Source organism: Perca flavescens, chromosome 12 (genome assembly GCF_004354835.1).
Source record: "Perca flavescens isolate YP-PL-M2 chromosome 12, PFLA_1.0, whole genome shotgun sequence".
Taxonomy (NCBI): Eukaryota; Metazoa; Chordata; class Actinopteri; order Perciformes; family Percidae; genus Perca; species Perca flavescens.
In genome coordinates, this window is record NC_041342.1 from 33,686,265 (window position 1) to 33,712,626 (window position 26,362).

General features: G+C 41.5%; 1 protein-coding gene across 14 annotated transcripts in view; it reads left to right on the forward strand.

Annotated features, from left to right (window-relative positions):
* Nucleotides 1–26,362, forward strand: part of dlg1b (discs large MAGUK scaffold protein 1b) — a 200,969-nt gene that overhangs the window by 30,383 nt on the left and 144,224 nt on the right. For 13 of the 14 annotated variants that reach the window (XM_028592311.1, XM_028592313.1, XM_028592312.1 and 10 more), the window contains exon 3: nt 1,060–1,223. In XM_028592311.1, the coding sequence (XP_028448112.1) occupies nt 1,060–1,223 (164 nt within the window). Of the gene's footprint in view, nt 1–1,059; nt 1,224–18,196; nt 18,473–26,362 lie in introns of those variants that run through there. The other variant, XM_028592323.1, reaches the window with a different exon arrangement.

Consider the following 26,362-nt stretch of genomic DNA (forward strand, 5'->3'; position numbering starts at 1 on the left):
CACACAGACCGAGACACACAGAGACACACACACAGAGACACAGTTTACACACAAGTTTACCTGTTGTTACATAAAAAATGACTCCAACTGATTAATGGATGATCTAAATAGTTGGAGATTAATTTAATAGTTGACCACTAATCCATTCATATTTGCAGCTGTAGTATTATGTAAGTTTTTAATTATGTAAGGAGGGAAGAGGAAAGGAACTATAGAGGGAATAAAAGAAGAGGAAGGGAAAGAAGGATGAAATGAAAAGGGAAGGAAGGGATACTGGAAAGAAAGTAAAGGAAGAATAAGGAAGGAAGGAAGGAAGGAAAGAAGTTTCCTGTCCCAGAGGAGAGAAGAAACTAGAAAATATTCTCATATAACACGCTGACATCACACAAGTTTACCGGATTAAATAAAAAGTGACGCAAATCGGTTAATGGATTATCTAAATAGACAATTAATTGATTCATCTTTGCAGCTCTATTGCACACATCATATTCTGTTTAGATGTTTGTATTTTAAAAAAATTACATTTTATTGAACAAAAACAAATTAGAGGTGTGAATCTTCACTGATCTACCGATTCGATTACGATTATCACGTCTGCAATTCGATATCTCGATGCATCACGATGCGTCAAATCCATGTTTCTATTAAAGCCATGTAGGAGATTTAATTCATAGCTTTTCAAGCTTCAAAAACCAAACATTCTGCCGTGCTCTAATACTAAATAAACTGGATACATAAAACTATACAGCACTGAGCACATGGCACTTCACATGTGCAAAAACATACCAGAATATGTCAACAGAAATGTTATCAGGCCTACATTACATTAAATTGTAATCAGAAATAATCAATTATGAGCCGGCCGATTATCAATGCAGCATTGTCCATGTCCAGGATTCCACGCATCGATTATTTGATTCATTTCAACACCTCTAAAAACAACTTCACGCCACCTTGAATGTCTGTCTTAGAAAATCCCTTGAATTTCCTCCCAGAGTGAGACCTCTTTGTTTCTTTCGGTTTGATTAAAAGGTGTTTCTGTCTCCTCTGTCGTCTCAGATATCCAGGAATTTTACGAAGTGACCTTATTGGACAGTCAGAGATGGGTGGAGTCTTCCAAGGTGGCGGACCCCATGGCGCCCGTCCACCTGTGGGACTTCTCCAGCCTTCAAAGCACAACGGTGACCTCGGACACTTTGCCCAGCCTTAGCACCAGCATCGAGGTAAGAGTCCCCTAACACACAACTCGCCTTCCTGTTCAAGGTATCCCCCAAGGGAAATGCAGTTTACAGCATTTAGAGTTACATTTTAAGAAAGTTGTTTACAATGCTGATGGCAGCTACCCTGGTCCTACCAGACTGTGGTCCGTTAGCCTGGTCCTACCAGACTGTGGTCCGTTAGCCTGGTCCTACCAGACTGTGGTCCGTTAGCCTGGTCCTACCTTACTCTGGTCCATTAGCCTAGTCCTACCAGACTCTGGTCCATTAGCCTGGTCCTACCAGACTCTTGTATATTAGCCTGGTCCTACCAGACTCTTGTATATTAGCCTGGTCCTACCAGACTCTGGTATATTAGCCTGGTCCTACCAGACTCTGGTCCATTAGCCTGGTCCTACCAGACTCTGGTATATTAGCCTGGTCCTACCAGAATCTGGTACATTATCCTGGTCCTACCAGACTCTGGTCCATTAGCCTGGTCCTACCAGACTCTGGTACAGTAGCCTGGTCCTACCAGACTCTGGTCCATTAGCCTGGTCCTACCAGACTCTGGTACACTAGCCTGGTCCTACCAGACTCTGGTCCATTAGCCTGGTCCTACCAGACTCTGGTACAGTAGCCTGGTCCTACCAGACTCTGGTACACTAGCCTGGTCCTACCAGACTCTGGTACATTATCCTGGTCCTACCAGACTCTGGTCCATTAGCCTGGTCCTACTAGAATCTGGTACATTATCCTGGTCCTACCAGACTCTGGTCCATTAGCCTGGTCCTGCCACTAACTTTGCGAGCTGGAAAATCAAACTGTTCCCGAACCCCCGTGGGTAGGAGGTCCACGACATGATGGCCCCCAACACAACTCAGCTCAAGATTGGTTTTGTTCGGGTTTAACTTCTGGATATTCGGCAGCACTGCCACAATGGACCGAATGGCTTAACTCCCATCTTTCTCGCGCACGACCTCAACGGCATCGTTCTCAGCCACTCCCTCTGTTCGCTGATTGGACAGCCAAATATTTGGCCGGAGAAAACTCAAGAATATACCTCAAACCCAGGCAGAGTACTGAAGGGGAAGGGCGGAGCCAGGCTAGATGGCAGCAGGAATAAGGTTGCTTTCACACCTACCTTGTTTGGTCCGTTATAAACTAACCCTGGAGTTTTTGGTCTGATAGTCCGGTTGGTTTGTGGTGCGGTGTGAAAGGTCATCCGAACTCTGGTGAGGATAAAATGGAAGAAACCTGGTCCACTTAAAAAACGAGGGTCTCAGTTCTCTTTCAAGTGAACTAGAGTTGAGTTCACTTCAGGTGAGAACAAGATCTGACCCAAATGCACAAAGTGAACCAAAAACAGAGCATTTACTAGCCTGCAGCTTCAACCTTCCACACAATTTACAGACTTATATATGATTTAAGGGACGATAACTTTCAGATTCATTAGCTGTTCTACGCACCGATCGCTGGTCATCTGTGTGACATCATCAGTCTGTGTGACCTCATCGGTCTGTGTGACATCATCTCTCCTTCACTTGTTGTCGGTCAGCTGCTCACATTGTTTGCCTTCTAAAATATTAAAAACACTAAAGCAGAACCAGATATTATTTGTTATTATTTGTTATATTCTGTCCAATTTAACAAGCGTGACATGTTTACAGTGTTTTGGTGAGTTTGACAAAGTGCAGTGTGAACTCAAACCTAACTTAATGAAAGGTGCCGCAATGCTGCATCTTCACCCTTGAATTGCACAGAGTCCACCGAACTATAGGTGTGAAAGTGTCCTAAATTACCTTTTGAACCTATTGGAAGATTTGCTCCCTGATGGTAACGACGTAAATTCGCACCCCAGGGGATGGCACTGATCGGCCAAGATGGACAATGGAAGATGGCTTCCTTTTTAAAGATCTGTCCTTTTACAGTTCATGAAGGTTGTTCAGGTGTTCTGGCAATTTTGCTGCACACCTTGACAATGCCTTGGGTTAGGGGACAATGCCTTGGGTTAGGGGACAATGCCTTGGGCTAGGGTTAGGGGACAATGCCTTCGGTTAGGGGACTATGCCTTTGGTTAGGGGACAATGCCTTGGGCTAGGGTTAGGGGACAATGCCTTGGGTTAGGGGACAATGCCTTGGTTTAGGGGACAATGGCTAGGGTAAGGGGACAATGCCTTGGGTAAGGGGACAATGCCTTGGGTAAGGGGACAATGCCTTGGGTAAGGGTACAATGCCTTGGGTAAGGGGACAATGCCTTGGGTAAGGGGACAATGCCTTGGGTAAGGGGACAATGCCTTCGGTTAGGGGACAATGCCTTGGTTTAGGGGACAATGCCTTGGGTTAGGGGACAATGCCTTGCGCTAGGGTGAGGGGACAATGCCTTGGGTTAAGGGACAATGCCTTGGGTTAGGGGACAATGCCTTGCGCTAAGGTGAGGGGAAAATGCCTTGGGTCAGGGGACAATGCCTTGGGCTAGGGTTAGGGGACAATGCCTTGCGCTAGGGTGAGGGGAAATGCCTTGCGCTAGGGGACAATGCCTTGCGCTAGGGTGAGGGGACAATGCCTTGGGTTAGGGGACAATGCCTTGCGCTAGGGTGAGGGGAAATGCCTTGCGCTAGGGGACAATGCCTTGCGCTAGGGTGAGGGGACAATGCCTTGCGCTAAGGTGAGGGGAAAATGCCTTGGGTCAGGGGACAATGCCTTGGGCTAGGGTTAGGGGACAATGCCTTGCGCTAGGGTGAGGGGAAATGCCTTGCGCTAGGGGACAATGCCTTGCGCTAGGGTGAGGGGACAATGCCTTGCGCTAGGGTGAGGGGACAATGCCTTGCGCTAGGGTGAGGGGACAATGCCTTGGGTTAGGGGACAATGCCTTGAGCTAGGGGACAATGTCTTGGGTTAGAGTTAGGGGACAATGCCTTGGGCTATGGTTAGGGGACAATGTCTTGGGTTAGAGTTAGGGGACAATGTCTTGGGTTAGAGTTAGGGGACAATGTCTTGGGTTAGAGTTAGGGGACAATGTCTTGGGTTAGAGTTGGGGGACAATGTCTTGGGTTAGAGTTGGGGAACAACGTCTTGGGTTAGAGTTGGGGGACAACGCCTTGGGTTAGAGTTGGGGGACAATGCCTTGGGTTAGAGTTGGGGGACAATGACTTGAGTTAGAGTTGGGGACAATTCCTTGGGTTAGAGTTGGGGGACAATGCCTTGGGTTAGAGTTGGGGGACAATGACTTGAGTTAGAGTTGGGGACAATTCCTTGGGTTAGAGTTGGGGGACAATGCCTTGGGCTAGAGTTAGGGGACAATGCCTTGGGTTAGGGATAAGGGACAATGTCTTGCAGGCTATTTTTCTGTTTGAACGACAGTGACCCGTGCCATGCCGATAAAAGAAAAGGTAAGGACAGGTTTGATTTTCATTAAAAGGTTAATAAGGGTTGAGGCTTGAAAGGATAGTAAGGAAGGACAAAGGAAAGGAAGTACGTAGGAAAGAATGTAGGGAAGACAAGGAAAAGAAGAGGAGGGAAGGAAATAAGGATGAAAGAAAGGGGGAAGGAATAATTGTATAACCATATCGGTTGACACCTATCTGTCCCTAAACACGCCTTCATGTCTGAACTGCCCTGTACTAAATCATGTTGTTTTTCTTGGGAACAAAAGAAGTTAAAATGGAGAATATTAAAAATAGATCACACCTTTTTAAAAACATCACGGGAAGAAGAGTGAAAGGTGATTTTTGTTGTCTGTTTGATATAAAATGCTTCAGGAGGGATTGAACACAATATGTGCCAACATTTTTATCTGGTTCTCTCCATCCAAAAGTCTTGCTTATTACACGGAGAAAGAGTTAGTTTTTAGATTTAGTCAACTCTCTTAAAGGTACAGGAGAAGTGACACTGTGTCTGGTAAATATTAGGAGCTACCAGGGCTTCACATTCAAAACAGAATACACATTTAAAACACAAAGAAATAAGAATACACAACAAGATAATCGACAACAAAATAAGTGTGACAATACAAATCCACACACACAAATACAGAGAGAGAGAGACACACACACACACACACACACACACACACAGAGACACACACAGAGACACACACACAGAGATACACACACACACATAAAGAGAGAGACACATAGACACACACCCGCGCGCAGACACACACACACACACACACACACACATCCATACACACACACAGAGACACACATACATAAATAGATACAAACATACATACATACACGCACCCACCCACACACACGCATATACAGAGACACACACTCACACAAACACACACATACATACAGAGAGATGCACACAACCATACAGAGAGACACACACATGCACACACACACACACACATACATAAAGAGAGAGACACAGACACACACGCGTGCAGACACACACACATACATACAAAGAGAGAGACACAGACATACACACATACACTTAGACACACACATACAGAGAGATACACACACACAAAGAGAGACACATACACAGAGAGACACACACACACACACACACACACACACACACACACACACACACACACACACACACACACACACACACACACACACACACACACACAATAAAGAGAGACACATAGACACACACACCCGCACACACACACACACACACACACACACACACACACACACACAGAGACACACACATACATAAATAGATACAAACATACATACATACACACACCCACCCACACACACTCACACATACAGAGACACACACATTCACACAAACACACACACGTACATACAGAGACATGCACACACACATACAGAGAGACACACACACACACACATAAAGAGAGAGACACAGACACACACGCGCACAGACACACACACATACATACAAAGAGAGAGACACAGACATACCCACATACACTTAGACACACACATACAGAGAGATACACACACACAAAGAGAGACACACACACGTACAGACACACACACACATACACAGAGAGACACACATACAGAGAGAGACACACACACGCATACAGAGACACACACACACACACACACACACACACACACACACACACACACACACACAAAATAGTTTTGTGTAGATGTGAAATATGTAGTTGCTATATTTGTTGCTGTTGTATCTTTTCATGTAATCCCGTGTTTTTATAACCGGTGATGGGATTAGGCAGAAATTGGAAAATAATCCACAAAATGTCATTTTCTGGTCCTGGCATGAAATAGATTTATTCTTAATTTCTTCTTCTTTTAAGCTGTAGTTTTTGGAGGAAACGTCCTAACAGCTGGTGTCTGGAACGACAAAATGAACTTGGTTATTATCATCGAACAGGCAAAGAAGAGAACATTTTAGACAGACACAGAATATCACACACACACACACACACACACACACACAGAGAGCGAGAGAAACACACACACATACAGAGAGACACATACACATACAGAGAGACATATACACACACACATACATACAGAGAGACACACAAACACACATACATACAGAGAGACATATACACACACATACATACAGAGAGACACACAAACACACATACATACAGAGAGACATATACACACACACATACAGAGAGACACACAAACACACATACATACAGAGAGACATATACACACACATACATACAGAGAGACACACAAACACACACATACATACAGAGAGACATATATATATACACACACACACACACATACATACAGAGAGATATATACACACACACACACACACACATACATACAGAGAGACACACAAACACACACATACATACAGAGACACACAAACACACACATACATACAGAGACACACAAACACACACATACATACAGAGAGACATATATACACACACACACACACACACATACATACAGAGAGACACACAAACACACACATACATACAGAGAGACATATACACACACACACATACATACAGAGAGACACACAAACACACATACATACAGAGACACATATACAGAGACATATACACACTAGAGATGTTCTGATACTGGTATCGGTATCGGCTCCGATACTGCCTAAAACGCTGGTATCGGTATTGGGAAGTACTGGAGTTTATGCACCGATCCGATACCACGTAATAAAGCCCTGAAGAAAATCTACGTTAAAGTAGTTTATTTCTGTTCTTTTTCCGTTATAACTGACTGTCAAACTGGAGAGTAAAAGAAAGTTCTGGGGCATTCATTGTTTGTGTTTGTTCATGTTTCACAAAGAGTTTAACCAGACAGACAACAAAGATAGAAATCATATCACATCTATACAGAGATAGTAGTATACAGCTGTTATACATCATATCATCATACAGAGATAGTAGTATACAGCTGTTATACATCATATCATCATACAGAGATAGTAGTATACAGCTGTTATACATCATATCACATCCATACAGAGATAGTAGTATACAGCTGTTAAAACATAATGAAATATATGACACTCTGGTATCGGATCGGTACTCGGTATCGGCCGATACGCAAGTTCAGGTATCTGAATCGGTATCGGGAAGCAAAAAAGTGGTATCGGGCCATCTCTAATATACACACACACACATACATACACACAGTACAGGCCAAAAGTTTGGACACACCTTCTCATTCAATGTTTCTTTATTTTCATGACTATTTACATTGTAGATTCTCACTGAAGGCATCAAAACTATGAATGAACACATATGGAATTATGTACTTAACAAAAAAGTGTGAAATAACTGAAAACATGTCTTATATTTTAGATTCTTCAAAGTAGCCACCCTTTGCTTTTTTATTAATAAGGGAATAATTCCACTAATGAACCCTGACAAAGCACACCTGTGAAGGTAAAACCATTTCAGGTGACTACCTCATGAAGCTCATTGAGAGAACACCAAGGGTTTGCAGAGTTATCAAAAAAAGCAAAGGGGGGCTACTTTGAAGAATCTAAAATATAAGACATGTTTTCAGTTATTTCACACTTTTTTGTTAAGTACATAATTCCATATGTGTTCATTCATAGTTTTGATGCCTTCAGTGAGAATCTACAATGTAAATAGTCATGAAAATAAAAAGGAAACGCATTGAATGAGAAGGTGTGTCCAAACTTTTGGCCTGTACTGTACATACATACATACATATACATACATACATACATACATACATACATACATACAGAGAGACACACACACACACACACACACACACACACACACACACACACACACACACACAAACATCTACACAGACAGACGTGTAAAGGTCCTTTACGTTTGAAACTAGAGAACTGGATCAACAGTAAGTAGTAACAAGTAACTATCAAATGGGGGTTTAACTTGTTATTCTTCCACAGCCGCTGTGTTTTCTGCTCTAACTCCACCCGTCTGGCACTGAACCACGCTCAAAACAAACCACACACACACACACACACACACACACACACTGAGCCAGGTGTGCCCTGTCTTGTTTGCTTGTATTGAACTTGTCTTTCTTTCCTCTTTCTCTGATCGTAAAACAAACGTCGTCACTCGTAGGACTCCCCCCTCCTTAATGAAATCCTGCACACGTTGGCGCAGGCCAAACGCCCGCCCGGCCCTGACGGACAAGTAAGTACCACCAGCGATGTTCACCCTCGCCGCATGTTCGATATCCAGTCCTCTTGTGCTTTGGCTCATCGGGGTCCAGGCTCAGGGCTCAGGGGTCAGGTCTGCCCACATTGTCTCAAGGTGTTGCTGTAGTTTATTTACATACAATGTAAAGGAAAGTGAAAAGAAACTGTCTTAAAATGACTCTAGTTCCTTTTCATACCATCAAGCTAACAAGAGTAGCAATCGGGATTTATATGTATAATTTAAAGGCTCATTTTGGTATTTTTTGAACTTATTTTCCCATGCTTTCCAGTCCCTCCAGAACAACGCGATCATGCGATCGCATAATTCAACGCATAATCAGCCAAAGTCTGCATATTTTTGCAAATTCGCCGCAGTTTCACCGCATAGATTGCCGATTTCCGCGCAAAATATGCGGGGCTTGCAATGATTTCATAATCCCCGCATTTTCATTGCAATAAAAGTCCCATAATATATCTTAGCAGAAAGTTGAAAAATGTTGCGTTTACTTCACAGAACGTTATGAAGTGACATAATTACCGTTAATTATCATCGAAAATCTGGGTGTTGGGGGAATCACTTTTTTCTCTTTTTCATCAAACTGCAATTTTTGCAAGTTCCCGCAATTTCATAGCATAAAATTGCATAAATATCCCGCATATTCCATCGCATTTTTTTAAGAAAACGTGCCGCATAATCAAGGATTTTTACCACGCAACAATCACAAAAAAACTCAAACGCATTTTTCTGGAAGGACTGGCTTTTGTGTCTAAGTGACTGATGTGAACTTAAATCGTTAAATCTGGTCCAGTATTGGGTGAGAACACTGTAACACAGCAGCTGTGAACCGGGCTGTAATGTAACCCTACAGGACTAATGTTCAGCATCAGTTAGAGTCCACTAAAAGTTCTGTTGTTGCTGCTGACAGACTCAGATTATTATTCTAAGTGTCTGACGATATTATGGAAAGGATCCCTACAGAGATAGACCTTTTAGTTAAAGAGTAAGATCCTTTTAGTTTAACATGAAACAGCCCCGAAATCACCATCACCAAACTACACCAGACTCCATGTAAATAATCAGGACTTTTAGCGTGTAAAGAGCCAGCATATCTCCACCAGACTCCATGTAAATAATCAGGACTTTTAGCATGTATAGAGCCAGCATATCTCCACCAGACTCCATGTAAATAATCAGGACTTTTAGCGTGTTTAGAGCCAGCATATTTCCACATGTAAATGGGTGAATTAAGGGTTTATTTCAACCAAACCAGAGTGGTGATTGTTGGAACAGTGGAAAGATGAACCAAGACGGCTTTTGGTAGTTTTATTTAGTTCATGTCCACTTTGAATGAAGTGTGTTTTACGCTGAAAAAATCCTGATTATTTACATGGAGTCTGGTGTAGTTTGGTGATGGTGATTTCGGGGCTGTTTCATGTTAAACTAAAAGGATCTTACTCTTTAACTAAAAGGTCTATCTCTGTAGGGATCCATCCCATAATGTTGTCAGACACTTAGAATAATAGTGAGTCTGTCAGCTGACTGATGCTGAACATTTGTCCGTTAACGTTACATTGCAGCTTGTTTCTCTCTCTTAAAGGTATTGTGGAGGATTTTCCCGAATTTTAGAAAAGAACCGCCCTCTGTACTTTTTGAAAAAATGCACATGTGCAACACTCTGCCTGCTCCCGAGAGGGAACGCCTATTAAACGTGTGCACGAGAGAGCACTGTTTACAAGTTGCTGTCGGCATGGCTCATACAAGCCTACTCTCCAAAAGAAGATTTGCACTTTTTCACAAATTGAGATGTTTACCGTGTGTGCGTGACTTGTGCCAGGGCTAGCATCGCTAATCATAGCTTACATCAACTTTTACTAGCAGTGATTTTAAGTGGATTTCTCCAAATAGCCAAACTTTACCTGTGGAGTAGAAACTTGACGACTGAGGCATCGGTGGGAAGCCCAACGCCAGCGTGTGAAATATTCTCCCAAAAGCTTCAATGCTTCAATGAATGGCTGAAACCGTAGCTCAAGCTCACCACACATATACACCTGAAAGCTCGGGACGTAAACATATCACCAGAATGATTGACAACCAGGAGGACCAATAGTCTTGATGTTCCACCCGGATAAAGAAAATCCTCCACTATACCTTTTAATACTGGACCAATTTCAAAGACAGTCACTTAGACACAAACACATGGGAAGATAAAGTCCAGGACCGCAGACAGAGCCAAAGTGAGAAGAAACGCAGCGACACGGTGAGGCAGTTTATGCTGCGTTCAGGGGTCATGGTTCATTTTGCTTCATTCATTTTGGTCCATGTTGTCGGGTCTGAACAGTACACCTCCTGTCCTTAGCGTAGATACATGAAGAGTTCCTTCCACAATCAGTACATTTACAGTAATCCAAAATCAATGAGAGTCATGTAAACAACATATTCTGTTTGTTACAATAGAGAGGCGAAGTCCCTCCCCTTCCTGTGGGCCGCCATGGGACCTTAATTCGTAAAGAAAATGAACGGTAGTGAATGTAATAAAGTGTAGCCAATCCAAATAAACACAGGAGGAGGATTTATTAAGTGAACATTATTTATAGATAGTGGAATAACTCATTAAAGATCCTTTAACCCTTGTTTTGTCTTCCCGTTGACCTGCAACTTTTACTTTTTCTGGCTAAACATTTCAAACTTAAATTGGTTGACATTTTTTCTCACTTTTTTCCAAGTTTTTCGTCCCTTTTTCACAACTTTTTTTGTCACTTTTTCAATTTTTGTCGGGCGGGGGGGTTAGGCTTTTTTGTAATTTTTTTTCCCTACTTTTCTAAATCTTTTATCCATTTTTTTCAGTGTTCTTGTATCATTTTCCCGCTTAAAAATTGAGTAAAACACCCAAATTCAATGAAAGTATATATGTGTGTGTTTATTTATTTTAAAGCCACCAGAGTCCTTTCACAAAAACGGTCATTTTACCTCGCAGAACACTATGGGAGTTGCTGCTCTCTACAATTGACAAACCTGACATAAAATGCCAATAAAGTGACAAAGAAATTTGAAGAAAAAAAAAAAATTCTGAAAAAGCGACAAAAAAATTGTTAAAAAAATTAATAAACATAATTAAAAAACATGCAGGAAAAAAAAAAAACACAATTGGGAGTTGCTGCTCTACCGCTGCCTCCCTCCAAAAACGTTGAAAGAAACAACAAAGGAAAAAGTACAAAAAATGTTGGAAAAAAGTGACTAAAACAAACACATTTAATTTTGTCTTTAACCCTCGTGTTGTCTTCCTGTCGACCAACAACCAACTTTTAGTTTTTCTGGGTCAAAATGTAAAATTTAAACCATAAGACACTTTTCAGGTATTTTTTTTCTCTGTTCTTTGTCACTTTTTTCCAAGTTTTTCCTAATTTTTCCGATGTTTTTGTTTTTTTTTTTTTTTTGCATTTTTTTTTTTTTTTTTTCTACTTTTCAAAATCTATTTTTTTTTTTTTTAATTTTCAATGTTCTTGTATGAACATGTATAATTTCTCCTCCCAAAATGCTATTAAATTGAATAAAACACACAAATTCAATGAAAGTATTGAGCTGATCATTTATATATTTATTTTACCGAAACACCCATGTTATTTTTTATTTTTTTAAATGTAGTTATCTATATATTATACTACATTATATACTTTTTTTTTTTTTTTTTTTGAGTTTTTCTGACTTTTTAGGTCTTTTTTTTTTTTTTTTTTTTTTTTTTTTAATTTTCTTTTTTCCTGCACTTTTTGACATTTCTGTTATTTTTTGTCACTTTTTTAAACCTTTCATCAATTTCCTTCTTCAAATGCTATAAAATTGACTAAATCCCCCAAATTCAATGAAAGTAGTGAACTGATCATTCATTTAATTTGTTAAGAGCGCTGTAGGGAACCATCCATGTTAATTTTTTTTGACAATTTGCTTGAAAGAAACCCAAATTTCTGATATAGAAACTTTTTGAAAATGGGTCAGATTTGACACCCGAGGACACCAGGAGAGCTAAGAATATAAATTTGTGGAGCATCTCGTCATGAGTTTTGTAAACGTGTGAAAGCTTTTGGGTCCCCTCAGAGAGACTGGAGCTGTACTGCTGTTCAGGACCTTTGTGGTGGTGGTTCTTAGTTCTGGTTTAATGTGCAGGTTGCAGATCATTTATATATTCTTTTGACTTTTTAGGTTCCTGTTTGTGTTTCCATGTTTTGCAACCGGCGTCATCACATCATCTGTTTGTGTTTTTAAAGTTGTAAGCAGAAGATTTCATGCATTTTGATGTGCAAGTTGTCCTGTTACTTTGAGTTGCTACGTAGCTTTTTGCTGTAAACAAACTACTCTGCTTACACCTCTGTTTGTTTAGCAGAAATAAGTGGAGTTGCACTCTGTAAGTAAAACACATACACACATCCGAATCAGAACTAGAGATGCACCGAGTGCTCGGCTGTGACCGGCGAGCTGCAGGTCAGTCTGACATATGGCGATTTCATGCCGGTCAACGCTACAATTAACTGACAACAGAAGTTATACGAGTTACAGTTATCATTTTCTTTTTTTTGTTGGATATTGGATGTGAAAAGAAGGAAATTGTTCTAAAGTTGCGCTTTAGATGTGTGTGCATGTCCCACACCAAGAGTAATTTATATAGTTCTATTTTATACTAGTGATCCATTATCTGTTCAAAACATGTTATATGTTCTGTGCAAAAAGTTCTGTTAAAAAAAAGATTGAAAATGTGTGCTGTAAAGTGGTTAGAAAAAAGGGAATCGGCTAAAATCGGTATCGGCTGGCCTATCTCAAAGAAAATCTGAAATCAGAATCGGCCTAGGAAGTTGTAATTGGTGCATCTCTAATCAGAACCAGTTTTTATTGGCCATGTGTACTTACATACACAAGGAATTTGACTTCGGTAGGTGTTAACTTTCTCTCTACATTCAACAAATGGACATGTAGCAGTAAGCATTCAGTAGACAAATAGTAATATAGACACACATACTGTACAATAGAGACAAAAATATACATATAGGAACATATCAACAGAATATGTAAGAATACAAATGAGACCTATTAACCCAAGTACACATGGAGTGGGATGTAAAGTTAAAAAAATAGTGTGCAAGATGCATATTGGAATGATAAGTGTATAAATGTAATGTGTAGAGAAGTGGGTGAGATGAGCCAACTTTCCTCAGTTCAGTGGCGTGATGGCAGTGGGAAAGAAGCTGTTCTTATGTCTGGTTTTTTTGTTGTTGCGCCTGCCAGAGGGGAGGAGGTTAAGTATGAAGTAGTTTTTATGTTAAAAAAAATCAGAGTTTCTCCGAGGCTGTTGGAGGGACTGCGAGCCGAGCTGCCGCTAACGTTTGCTGACCGGGAGAGTCTGTGCTGCGTTCTGCTTTTGTTTCGTCCTCCGCCACGTGCCGTACCTCACCGGAAGTGTCTCGAATTTGACCCGTTTACAAAACATTTCTATATCAAAATTATGACAAAAGAACATTGGAAAAAATGACCAAAAAACATTGGAAAAAGTGACAAAAAACCCCATACAAAACATCTCCAAAGGTGACAAAAACTTGTTAAAAAAAGTGACCAATAAACACCAGTAAATTGCTGGTAAATGACAAAAACAAGCACCAGATGGGAAAAGGATATTTTACAATAACTTTGAATGCACCACGAGGCTGCGGCTGTTCAAGTGAACGCACCGTCTGCGCAACGGCATCTGCAGTCAGACTGCTACATCCCGCTGTTGGACTCCTCTCCAGGGAAATACAGTCGCACTTTACTCCGTTTAACGTTAGCTGTTAGCATTTTAACCATTGTGTTTAATCCAGCTGCTAGCTAACGGTAGGCTAACGTTACTTGCTGTCAGTAGTGTAAATCAGAGGTGTCAAAAGTATTCACATTCATTACTCAAGTAGAAGTATAGATACTAGGGTTTGAAAAGACTTTTGTAGAAGTTGAAGTATCAACTCAAGCTTTTTACTTAAGTAAAAGTGTAAAAGTACTGGTTTCAAAACTACTTAAAGTATAAAAGTAAAAGTAATGTAAGGCAGAGATCTTCAACAGGGGGTCCTCAGAGTCATTGCAGGGGGGCCTCCAAATTATTGTACATTTTTGAGTCTTTTTTTATTATCTTTGAGTCTTTTAAAATTAAAATGCCTTAACATAATTCCAACATATTATTAGCAAATATAAATTCCCACTGATGATAGGCTTACTGGCCTATAGATAAGGTAGTCCCTAAGATATCAGCCCACAGATACAGTTAATCCTAGATTTACTGTATGTCACATACAGTATGTAACATTAAAATATTATAAAATCATGGCAACAATTAATATTTTAATAGCTTATGAAAAAAGGGTATGTAAGAACGCTTTAGGTTGCCCTAACAGTTATTGTAGGCCCAGTTTAATATGCAACTTAATTTCATACAATATGTAGTAAGGGGTCCCTGCTACATCTCACTTTAAGTTAAGGGGTCCTTGGCTTAAAAAACGTTGAAGACCCCTGATGTAAGGGGGAAACAAGGCCATTAAGGACAACAGCTTAACCCCAAAACGTTAGGACAAAATCATATTCCTATAATAATGTTATATTAAAATCATACCTGCAAACTCAGAAGGGCTGAAAAAGGTGACACATCTCTTCTGTGTTTATCAGACAACGGCAGCTACAGTCTGGTGTTACAATCCTCTCCAGTGAAATACAGACACACTTTTACACCGTTTAGCTGTCAGAATTTTAACCGTGTTTACTCCAGCTGCTAGCTAACTGTAGGCTAACGTTAGCTGCTGCCAACTGTAGTGTTGACTAGCGTCCCGTGCGGCGATGTTTCAGTTCCCTCTAACGTCCGTTTTCGGAGCATCAGAGAGAAGCGCAGGCATCTTAGTGGCACCTAAATAAGACACCGAAATCCACGTTGCTATTCGGTCCGGTAGATAACGCTCGTTAAAGCACCGGTGGCGTATTAGCACCGGGTCTGTGCAGGTTTGATGGATCGCGTACAAACCAATAGGGTGTCGGAATGACTATGTTTATACTTCTCATCCAATCACATTCACTCTCTCCGGATGGAGCGATCTGGATAGGGTTTTTTGTGTGTGTGTTTTTTGAACGATGACGAGCCGGAATGAAAACAAGCCGAACTGAAATATGAGTAACGAGGCTATTTTTAAAATGTAAGGAGTAGAAAGTACAGATAATACCGTGAAAATGTAAGGAGTAGAAGTAAAAAGTATGCTGTAAAATAATTACTCCAGTATTGATAGATACCCAAAATTTCTACTTAAGTAAGGTAACGAAGTATTTGTACTTCGTTACTTGACACCTCTGGTGTAAATTCAGGCACCGAAATGTTATTTTAAGCTACTCCGCTGTGCTCTGGAGTAATGTCTGGCTATGTGAGACTAGCATCTACCGTTAGCTACTCCGCTGTGCTGTGGAGTAATGTCTGGCTATGTGAGACTAGCATCTACCGTTAGCTACTCCGCTGTGCTCTGGAGTAATGTCTGGCTATGTGAGACTAGCATCTACCGTTAGCTACTCCGCTGTGCTGTGGAGTAATGTCTGGCTATGTGAGACTAGCATCTACCGTTAGCTACTCCGCTGTGCTGTGGAGTAATGTCTGGCTATGTGAGACTAGCATCTACCGTTAGCTACTCCGCTGTGCTCTGGAGTAATGTCTGGCTATGTGAGACTAGCATCTACCGTTAGCTACTCCGCTGTGCTGTGGAGTAATGTCTGGCTATGTGAGACTAGCATCTACCGTTAGCTACTCCGCTGTGCTGTGGAGTAATGTCTGGCTATGTGAGACTAGCATCTACCGTTAGCTACTCCGCTGTGCTGTGGAATAATGTCTGGCTATGTGAGACTAGCATCTACCGTTAGCTACTCCGCTGTGCTGTGGAGTAATGTCTGGCTATGTGAGACTAGCATCTACCGTTAGCTACTCCGCTGTGCTGTGGAGTAATGTCTGGCTATGTGAGACTAGCATCTACCGTTAGCTACTCTGCTGTGCTGCCAGTATTACATACAATATTACATATTGCACCTTTAAATTTTCTCCACTCAAGTTGACTTTAAAGTGTAAACGGAGTCATTGACGTTGACCCATTTCTGTTTTATTTGAATAAAAAAATTATCTGCGTGTGTAAAAAGGCCGGTTGCATCACTTCCTGTTGTTTAAATGTTTATGACCCACCGTATGATGACACTAACGAGGGTGGACACAGCCACATGACACATTCATGGAAGTGTAAAATATTCATGCTTGTGATTCTCAAACGCCCACGCTGCCTCTTCTCCCTGCTGCAGCCACTCATCACTCCTCTTCCTCCTCCTCTTCCTCCTCCTCTAGCTCTTCCTCCTCCTCCTCTTCCTCTTCCTAACTCTTCTTCCTCCTCCTTCTCCTCCTCTTCGGACATTTGGTGTTGAGTCATACATGTAAAAACAAACAGCCAGTGCAAAGTTAAGTTTTCTCCCTTTTATTTCAACAGTATCTGTGTGTGTGTGTGTGTGTGTGTGTGTGTGTGTGTGTGTGTGTGTGTGTGTGTGTGTGTGTGTGTGTGTGAAGAAGAAATACTGCATTTCTGTAAGAAATACAGAAACTTGGAGGCTTCATTTACACACAGACGCACACGTGTGTGTGTCTCTTTGGGTGTTTGTGTGTGTCTGTGTGAGGGTGTCTGTGTGTATGATTGTCTGTGTGTATGATTGTCTGTGTGTGTATGATTGTCTGTGTGTGTGTATGATTGTCTGTGTGTGTGTGCGCGCGTCTGTCTGTCTCTGTGTGGTTGTCTGTGTGTCTGTCTGCATGTGTGTGTCTGTATGATTGTGTGTGTGTCTGTGTCTCTTTGTGTGTGTGTGTGTCTCTCAGTGTGTGTGTGTCTGTGTCTCTGTGTGTGCGCGTGTGTCCGTGTGTAAATGAAGCCTCAAAGTTTCTGTATTTCTTACAGAAATGCAGTATTTCTTCACACACATACATACACACACACACACACACACACACACACACACACACACACATATATATACACACACACACGCACGCACGCACATACAGACACACACACACACACACACACATACATATACACACACACACACACACACACACACACACACACACACACAGCAACATTTAACATTCCCAAAGCGCTACTGTTGCAGCCTACTTACTTGTAACATATTTCGTTTTTTACGGTTTTTATTTTTGAGGTACTTGAAGTTTTTTGGGCGTGTTCCAGCATTACAGTTACAGCGGTACTTCACCCTCTTTGGTTATTACTGCTCAAGATAAGTGTCAAGAGGCTTAAGATTTCCCACAGCTCGTAAACGCAGCCTCACAGAGGGGTTCAGTTCAGTGAGTCCTGGTCCCGCTGAGAGCCCCGGATACCGGGGGAGGGAGGAGGCTTCTCTCCGGTGAGCACGCTCTCTGTCGCCGGTAGATAGTGGCTGTCGGTCGGTGTCTATGCGTGAACAGAAACCTTATTTATGAAGACGGAGACTTGATGAAATAAACCGTGAGCAAACTGCCTGGCTGGAGCTCGCGCAGCAGGAGGGACAGCACGCGATGCGATGAGATGCCTATGTACCCGGGCTTTTCTCCCGGCTCGGAACGATGGACTGCATCTGTATTGTCACGACTAAGGTAACGCCTAAAAAAACTCCATTAAATACCAACGCACAAACACTGTTGACGGTGATTTCACTTAATCATAAATCGGTGTTACATTCGGCGTGCATTGTATCCAGAAAACGGCGCTTATTTCATATAATAATCTACTTTTTTGGAACTGTTCGCGTCTCAATCCAACGGACTTTCGTCGTTAAATTTGCGCAGCTAACCAACGGAGGCTGGTTGTGAATTGTGGCGACCAAAATCAAAAAAGTAAAGTTTGTACGGAAATACAGTTAATCTTTATCGATTATATTACCGCCGAATTAAATAGAACAACGTCTTCATATGAAGTCTGATATCTTGTGATCGTTGATGTGGTGTGTTTTTCTACAGACAAGTAAGGAATTGTTAATTTGTCATATTTCTCAATGGGAGTTTGGCTTAGCGTTTTCTTCGGAGAGCGCAGTCACTTTTCAGCCTAATTAGACTGCTAATCTGTCTCTTTTTCTAACGTGTTTTCGCCACTACAGAAACGTCACAACTATTTAAATAAGGTTGATATCGATGGACAATGTTTAACAGTCTAAACAGTGCATTTGTTTTCGGAACAGGCCAATTATCAATTATGCTCAGTTTCTACCCTATGATGCAGAGGTTCCCTGTTTGTTTTCCCCAAATTAAACTTGCTTTATGTTGTTATTAATGACTAGTGATGCAAGTTAAAAGCTCATCATTCCCATCACCCTTTAGCTTCTCTCATTACTGTATAAGTCACATTATCAACTGTTTTAATCCCCCCCAAAAAGGGCTAATAAGCATTTATGTAATCTGATGTCATCTTTCTGCATCTGTAGGAGGGAAAGTTCATTTTCAGCTCCCACACACACTTTCAGGCCAGGTGGGTGGACCTTGTGCTTCTGTGTCATCATCACACCTAGATTATTCTAGACTAATTTTTTAGATCTGGAAAATATGAGATGAGAAAAGAAAAGTTCAAATGTTTTCTGAAAGATAGATTGTTGCTTATACAGCGAGCAGCTGGAAGTGTTCAGTGACCAGTGGGTTCAAATGGTGTGTGTGTGTGTGTGTGTGTGTGTGTGTGTGTGTGTTCGTTCAGGGTCCATAGTGGGTTCAAATGGTTGAAAGTGTTTTCAGTGGACGGCAGTTATGTTGTAAAATACCTTATCAAAAAAATCTAAGAGTTGTTCCAAATACAGGAAGAGGAAATATGGTCAAAAAAAGCACACACACGGATATATACACACATACAGATATATATATACACACACACATACAGACACACACACACACATACAAACACACACACAGATATATATACACACACATACAGACACACACACACACACACACACACACACACACAAACACACACACAGATATATATACACACACATACAGACACACACACACACACACACACACACACACACACACACAGATATACATACATACACACACACACGGATATATACACACATACAGACACACATACAGATATATATACACACACATACAGACACACACACACACACACACACAAACACACACATACAAACACACACACAGATACAGTGGGGGAAATAAGTATTTGACCCCTTGCTGATTTTGCAGGTTTGCCCACTTACAAAGAATGCAAAAATCTACAATTTTAATCATATGTACATTCTAACAGTGAAAGACAGAATCCCAAAGAAAATTTAAGAAAATCACATCATATGAATTTATTAAAATTGATAACCATCTGATGAGGAAAAACAAGTATTTGACCCCCTGGACAAACAGCATGTTAATATTTTGTAGAATATATTTATAGTTGGTGACAAGGTTTGTGCACATTTCGGCAGGGATGTTGGCCCACTCCTCCCTGCAGACAGCCTCCAAATCATTCAGGTTCCGAGGTTGTCGCCTGGCAACTCGAATTTTAAGCTCCCTCCAAAGATTTTCAATCGGATTCAGGTCTGGAGACTGGCTAGGCCACTCCAGAACCTTGATGTGCTTCTTCTTCAGCCACTCTTTTGTTGCTTTGGTGGTGTGCTTAGGGTCGTTGTCGTGCTGAAACACCCATCCTCGACCCATCTTCAGCTCTCTCACTGAGGGAAGGAGATGTCGGTCCAGAATTCCACGATACATGGCCCCGTCCATCCTCCCCTCAATACGATGGAGTTGTCCCGTCCCCTTGGCTGAAAAGCACCCCCAAAGCATGATGTTGCCACCACCATGCTTGACGGTGGGGATGGTGTTCTTTGGGTTGTACTCGGTGTTCTTTGCCCTCCAAACACGACGAGTTGAGTTGAGGCCAAAAAGTTCTATTTTGGTCTCATCTGACCACATCACCTTCTTCCAGGCCTCTTCTGAGTCGTCCAGGTGGTGAATGGCGAACTTCATGCGGGCCTGTACATGTTTCTTCTTGAGCAGGGGGACCTTGCGTGCGCTGCAGGATTTCAATCCATGACGGCGTAGTGTGTTACCAACCGTTTCTTTTGTAACTGTGGTCCCAGCTGCCTTCAGTTGATTCATCAGTTCCCCCCTTGTGGTTTTGGGATGATTCCTCACCGTTCGCATGATCAGGGACACCCCACGAGGCAAGATCTTGTGTGGAGGCCCAGACCGAGGGAGGTTGGCGGTGGTGTGGTGCTTCTTCCATTTCCTGATAACTGCACCGACAGTTGATCTTTTCTCTCCAAGTTGCTTTCCGATTCTCTTGTAGCCCATCCCAGCCTTGTGCAGATCAACAATCTTGTCCCTGATGTCCGAGAAAGCTCTTTGGTCTTGCCCATGGTGGTGACGTTGGATGCTGGTTGTTTGGGTGTTGACAGGTGTCTTTTATACAGGTAACGAGGTGAGGCAGGTGTATTTGATGTAGATAATTGGTTCGGATTGGGGCTGTGTCTTAAAGAAAGACTAACTGGCTTGTAGGAGCCAGAATACTTGCTGTTTGTCCAGGGGGTCAAATACTTGTTTTTCCTCATCAGATGGTTATCAATTTTAATAAATTCATATGATGTGATTTTCTGGAATTTTCTTTGGGATTCTGTCTTTCCCTGTTAGAATGTACATATGATTAAAATTGTAGATTTTTGCATTCTTTGTAAGTGGGCAAACCTGCAAAATCAGCAAGGGGTCAAATACTTATTTCCCCCACTGTATATATACACACACATACAGACACACACACACACACACACAGATATACATACACACACACACACACACACGGATATATACACACATATATATATATATATATATATATATATATATATATATATATATATATATATATACACATACAAACACACACACCGATATATATACACACACATACAGATATATATATATATATATATATATAGATATAGATATAGATATATATATATATATATATATATATATATATATATATATATATATATATATATACACACAGACACATACAAACACACACACCGATATATATACACACACATACAGACACACAGACACACACACACACACACAGATATACATACACAGAGACAGACACATAGAAACACAAACACACATACAAACATACACTGCTTTTTACTGCTTTTCTGACGTTTCTAGCATTTTCAGATGTCTATTTTGTAAAATGTATTACTACGAGGCTAAATGTATTTTAATTTATTTCCTTCTTTTATGCCCCTTTTAAACATGTAAGATGTCCTTGTGTATTTAGAAAGGCGTCCGCCAAATAAAATGTATTATTATTATTATTATTATATACACACACATACACAGAGACAAACACACACACACACAGACGAATTGCAGGATGTGAACGTGACCTTTGTCACTCTGTCTGTGTTAAGTACGTGTCTGAAACTCTCCCATCCAGTCTGTCTCTGGCTCTCTGGGAGTTTGGTGGCGAGGCTGACGGTCGACCTTTTCGTAATGTCAGCACGCCGTTCCATCGTCTGATGTTGGCGCTCTGTGAGCAGTAGTGTTGTCCCGACACTGACCCCCAGTGTGGCACCAGAAGGGAAATTTAGAAAGTTGGCAAAGGTGCGTTGATGAATTTGCAATTTATCTGACCATAAATTAGACAAGAATGTCCATTCCTTTTAGTTTATCATGAAACTGCCCCGAAATCATCATCACCAAACTCCACCAGACCCCATGTAAATAATCAGGACTTTTAGTGTGTATAGAGCCAGCATATTTCCACCAGACCCCATGTAAATAATCAGGACTTTTAGTGTGTATAGAGCCAGCATATTTCCACCAGACCCCATGTAAATAATCAGGACTTTTAGCGTGTATAGAGCCAGCATATCTCCACCAGACTCCATGTAAATAATCAGGACTTTTAGTGTGTATAGAGCCAGCATATCTCCACCAGACTCCATGTAAATAATCAGGACCTTTAGCGTGTATAGAGCCAGCATATCTCCACCAGACTCCATGTAAATAATCAGGACTTTTAGTGTGTATAGAGCCAGCATATCTTCACATGTAAATGGGTGAATTAAGGGTTTATTTCAACCAAACCAGAGTGGTGATTGTTGGAACCGTGGAAAGATGAACCAAGACGGCTTTTAGTAGTTTTATTTCATTTGATGGTGATTTCGGGGCTGTTTCATGTTAAACTAAAAGGATCTTAAAGGTCTATCTCTGTAGGGATCCATCCAATAATGTTGTCAGATACTTAGAATAATAATCTGAGTCTGTCAGCGGCAACAAACAGAACTTTTAGTGGACGAGATTGACCGTTCATGTTTAATTGCAGCTTCTTTCTGGCTCAATACTCGACCGATTTCAAAGATTTTTGTCACTTAAACACAAAAACATGTTGAGACAGGGTCCCGGTTGAAAGTTACCCTTTTAACAAACTCCTCTAATATTGAGTAAAGAGTCTGTGCTGTTATTTCAGTCCCTAATGTGGAGGCGGGATGAGTTCTGGACCCCCTGCTGGTTCTGGGGATCACATCCCTCCTGGCTTTCATCTCTCTTTCTAAAATCCCATTTCTGTGTGCCGTGGCGGCGTCCTGCTCGCCTCTGATCTTCCCTCAGCTCCAAAATCTTTCCCTCTCTGCCACTTTCTCCTTTTTTTTCTTTCTTTTTTTAGTTTTTTTGTCCCCTCTGGAGGTATTCGTGAAAAAGCGATCAGCAGCATTTGGCACAAGTTGAAGGTGGGAAATGGAAGATGCGTCAACTAAGTTTAGTTTTCTTGTGGTATTTTGACCAAAACTTGATTTTCATAAATCCCCAAGAGTCCGAGGAAATGTAATATCCGAGCTTTATATTCCAAAACGATCTCTTCGCCTCACAATGTCCAAGTTTCTGGCCGAATCACAACCGAAAAACGCCAAACAGTTTTCCATTTCCGCACTTGTTATCGCCGCTAGCTTCTCTGCCCAGCTCGCTAAATGCTCAAAGTGGGCCTCATCGTGTACCAACAGGTTCTTCTTCTTCTTCTTCTTCTTCTTCTTCTTCTTCTTTTTAGTTTATTCACGGTTGGCAAACCAACTTAAATGTGCATTACCGCCACCAACTGGACTGGAGTGTGAACGAGAGATAAATGCAGAAAATAAATAAACCAAAATTAAATTATATAAATAAAATAAAAAAAATATGAATATTCGAATGTCAAATTTTCAAATCGAATACCAACCCACCGAACGAATATTCGAATATTCGGGTCCAGCCCTACAGGTAACACAACCCCACTTGGCTTAAGAAAGTTGGCGTGTATATTTACGCAAAGTCATGATGCCACTTTGCATTCTGTCCTCTCACTTCTTTCACTTTCTTTATCTCCCTCTTCACTCTGTCCAAGTGTGTGTGCACGTGTGACGGGGCAACTGGCCAATGAAATGTGCAGGCTCTGAATTGATCACAACACACAGCCACCACAACCGGTGCCTCTCTCTCCACAATATAAACAGAATATCGTTTTTGCTCTCCGGGACATTTGCGATATTGATGTTGCAAAATACAATATTGCTCAAAAGATATTGAGTTGATATATCGTGCACCCCTAGTATTTAGCAAAATGTCAGGGTGAGTTGCTCTAACGTTGTAGCGAGTTAGACTAGTCCATACATACCCTTCTCATCTCTTATTGGGACTTTATCTTATTCACTGTAACCCCCAGAGTTAGACTAGTCCATACATACCCTTCTCATCTCTTATTGGGACTTTATCTTATTCACTGTAACCCCCAGAGTTAGACTAGTCCATACATACCCTTCTCATCTCTTATTGGGACTTTATCTTATTCACTGTAACCCCCAGAGTTAGACTAGTCCATACATACCCTTCTCATCTCCGTGTGTGCTGTAACGCTGTCTGACGGCTCCACCGGTAGCTTAGCCTAGCATAGATCCTGCAGGTAACTGGTTCCAGCAATCCTACTGCTCCCAATAAGTGACCAAATAACGCCAACATGTTCCTATTTACATGTTGTGGTTTGTAGAGTCACAACATGTAAAGAATATAATTCCAGGGTTTGTTTACTGGTTAGAAGACGGCTGTGTCTCATGTTACGTTGTTTTTGTGTACACGCTGTGACTCTACAAATCACAACATGTAAATAGGAACATGTTGGAGTTATTTTGTCACTTATTGGGAGCAGTAGGATTACTGGAACCAGTTACCTGCAGGATCTGTGCTAAGCTAAGCTAATGCTGGAGCCGTCAGACAGCGTTACAGCACGCACTGAGATGAAAAGGGTATGTATGGACTAGTCTAACTCTGGGGGTTACAGTGAATAAGATAAAGTCCCAATAAGAGATGAGAAGGGTATGTATGGACTAGTCTAACTCTGGGGGTCACAGTGAATAAGATAAAGTCCCAATAAGAGATGAGAAGGGTATGTATGGACTAGTCTAACTCTGGGGGTTACAGTGAATAAGATAAAGTCCCAATAAGAGATGAGAAGGGTATGTATGGACTAGTCTAACTCTGGGGGTCACAGTGAATAAGATAAAGTCCCAATAAGTCGGTGTGTTCCTTTTTAAATAAAAATGCGATGCAGACCTCGGAGTTATAGGTTTGGGTGCCCATGACGTCGGGGATATTTTCTTCGTCTGTGCCTAAACAGACGGGCGTTGGTCCCTCGGGGGACTTGAACACAGCGGAGGTGTTGGAGCCCCCAGGTGCAGCCGGTGTGTTTGTAGGCCAGTGCCTCAGCGTTGGGACTATTTTCAGCTTCCTTATTAAGAGAGTGCTGCAGCCCGGTGGCTCAGCAGGACCAAACACAGTCAGCCGGGGCTAAATAAAGTCACTGTGCTGCTGCTGCTGCTGCAGTACGGCTATCAACATCGGACCAAAAAGGACAGTTTTGAATATATTTGAATATCTATTTGTGCGCGTTGTGCCCATAAGTGGGCCAGACCAATACAACGGGAGACATAACTACTTGTGTCGGTGTGTTCATTTCAACATAAATATGATTTTTAAAAGGTCAACATACCCCCATACATACTACACTACAACATGTGGTGCAGAAATAAACAGTAAAACTTAATTTGAACTACAGAGAGACCTCTCTCTCTTTCTATATGTCTGTCTCTTGGTCTCTCTCTGTCTCTCTCTCTCTCTCTGTGTCTCTCTCTCTCTCTCGGTCTCTCTCTGTCTGTCTGTCTCTCTCTCTCTTTCTCTCTCTGGATTGTGCAGGAGGCAGAACATGATGCATTAGATTGGATGGATGGATGGATGGATGGATGGATCAGTCCAGCTCATTCCTTGGTCCGTCGTCGACACTGTTGATAGTAGGGATGCACCGAATCCAGTTTTTCGGCTGAATCCTGTAGGGCTGCTCCCTCTTAGTGGATTAGTCGACTAATCGGTGGTTTTGGTCTTAGTCAACTTAGATTTCTTTAGTCCATTAGTCATGTTTGATGCTTTTTTCATGCTGAATGACTTATTTCCAAGAAA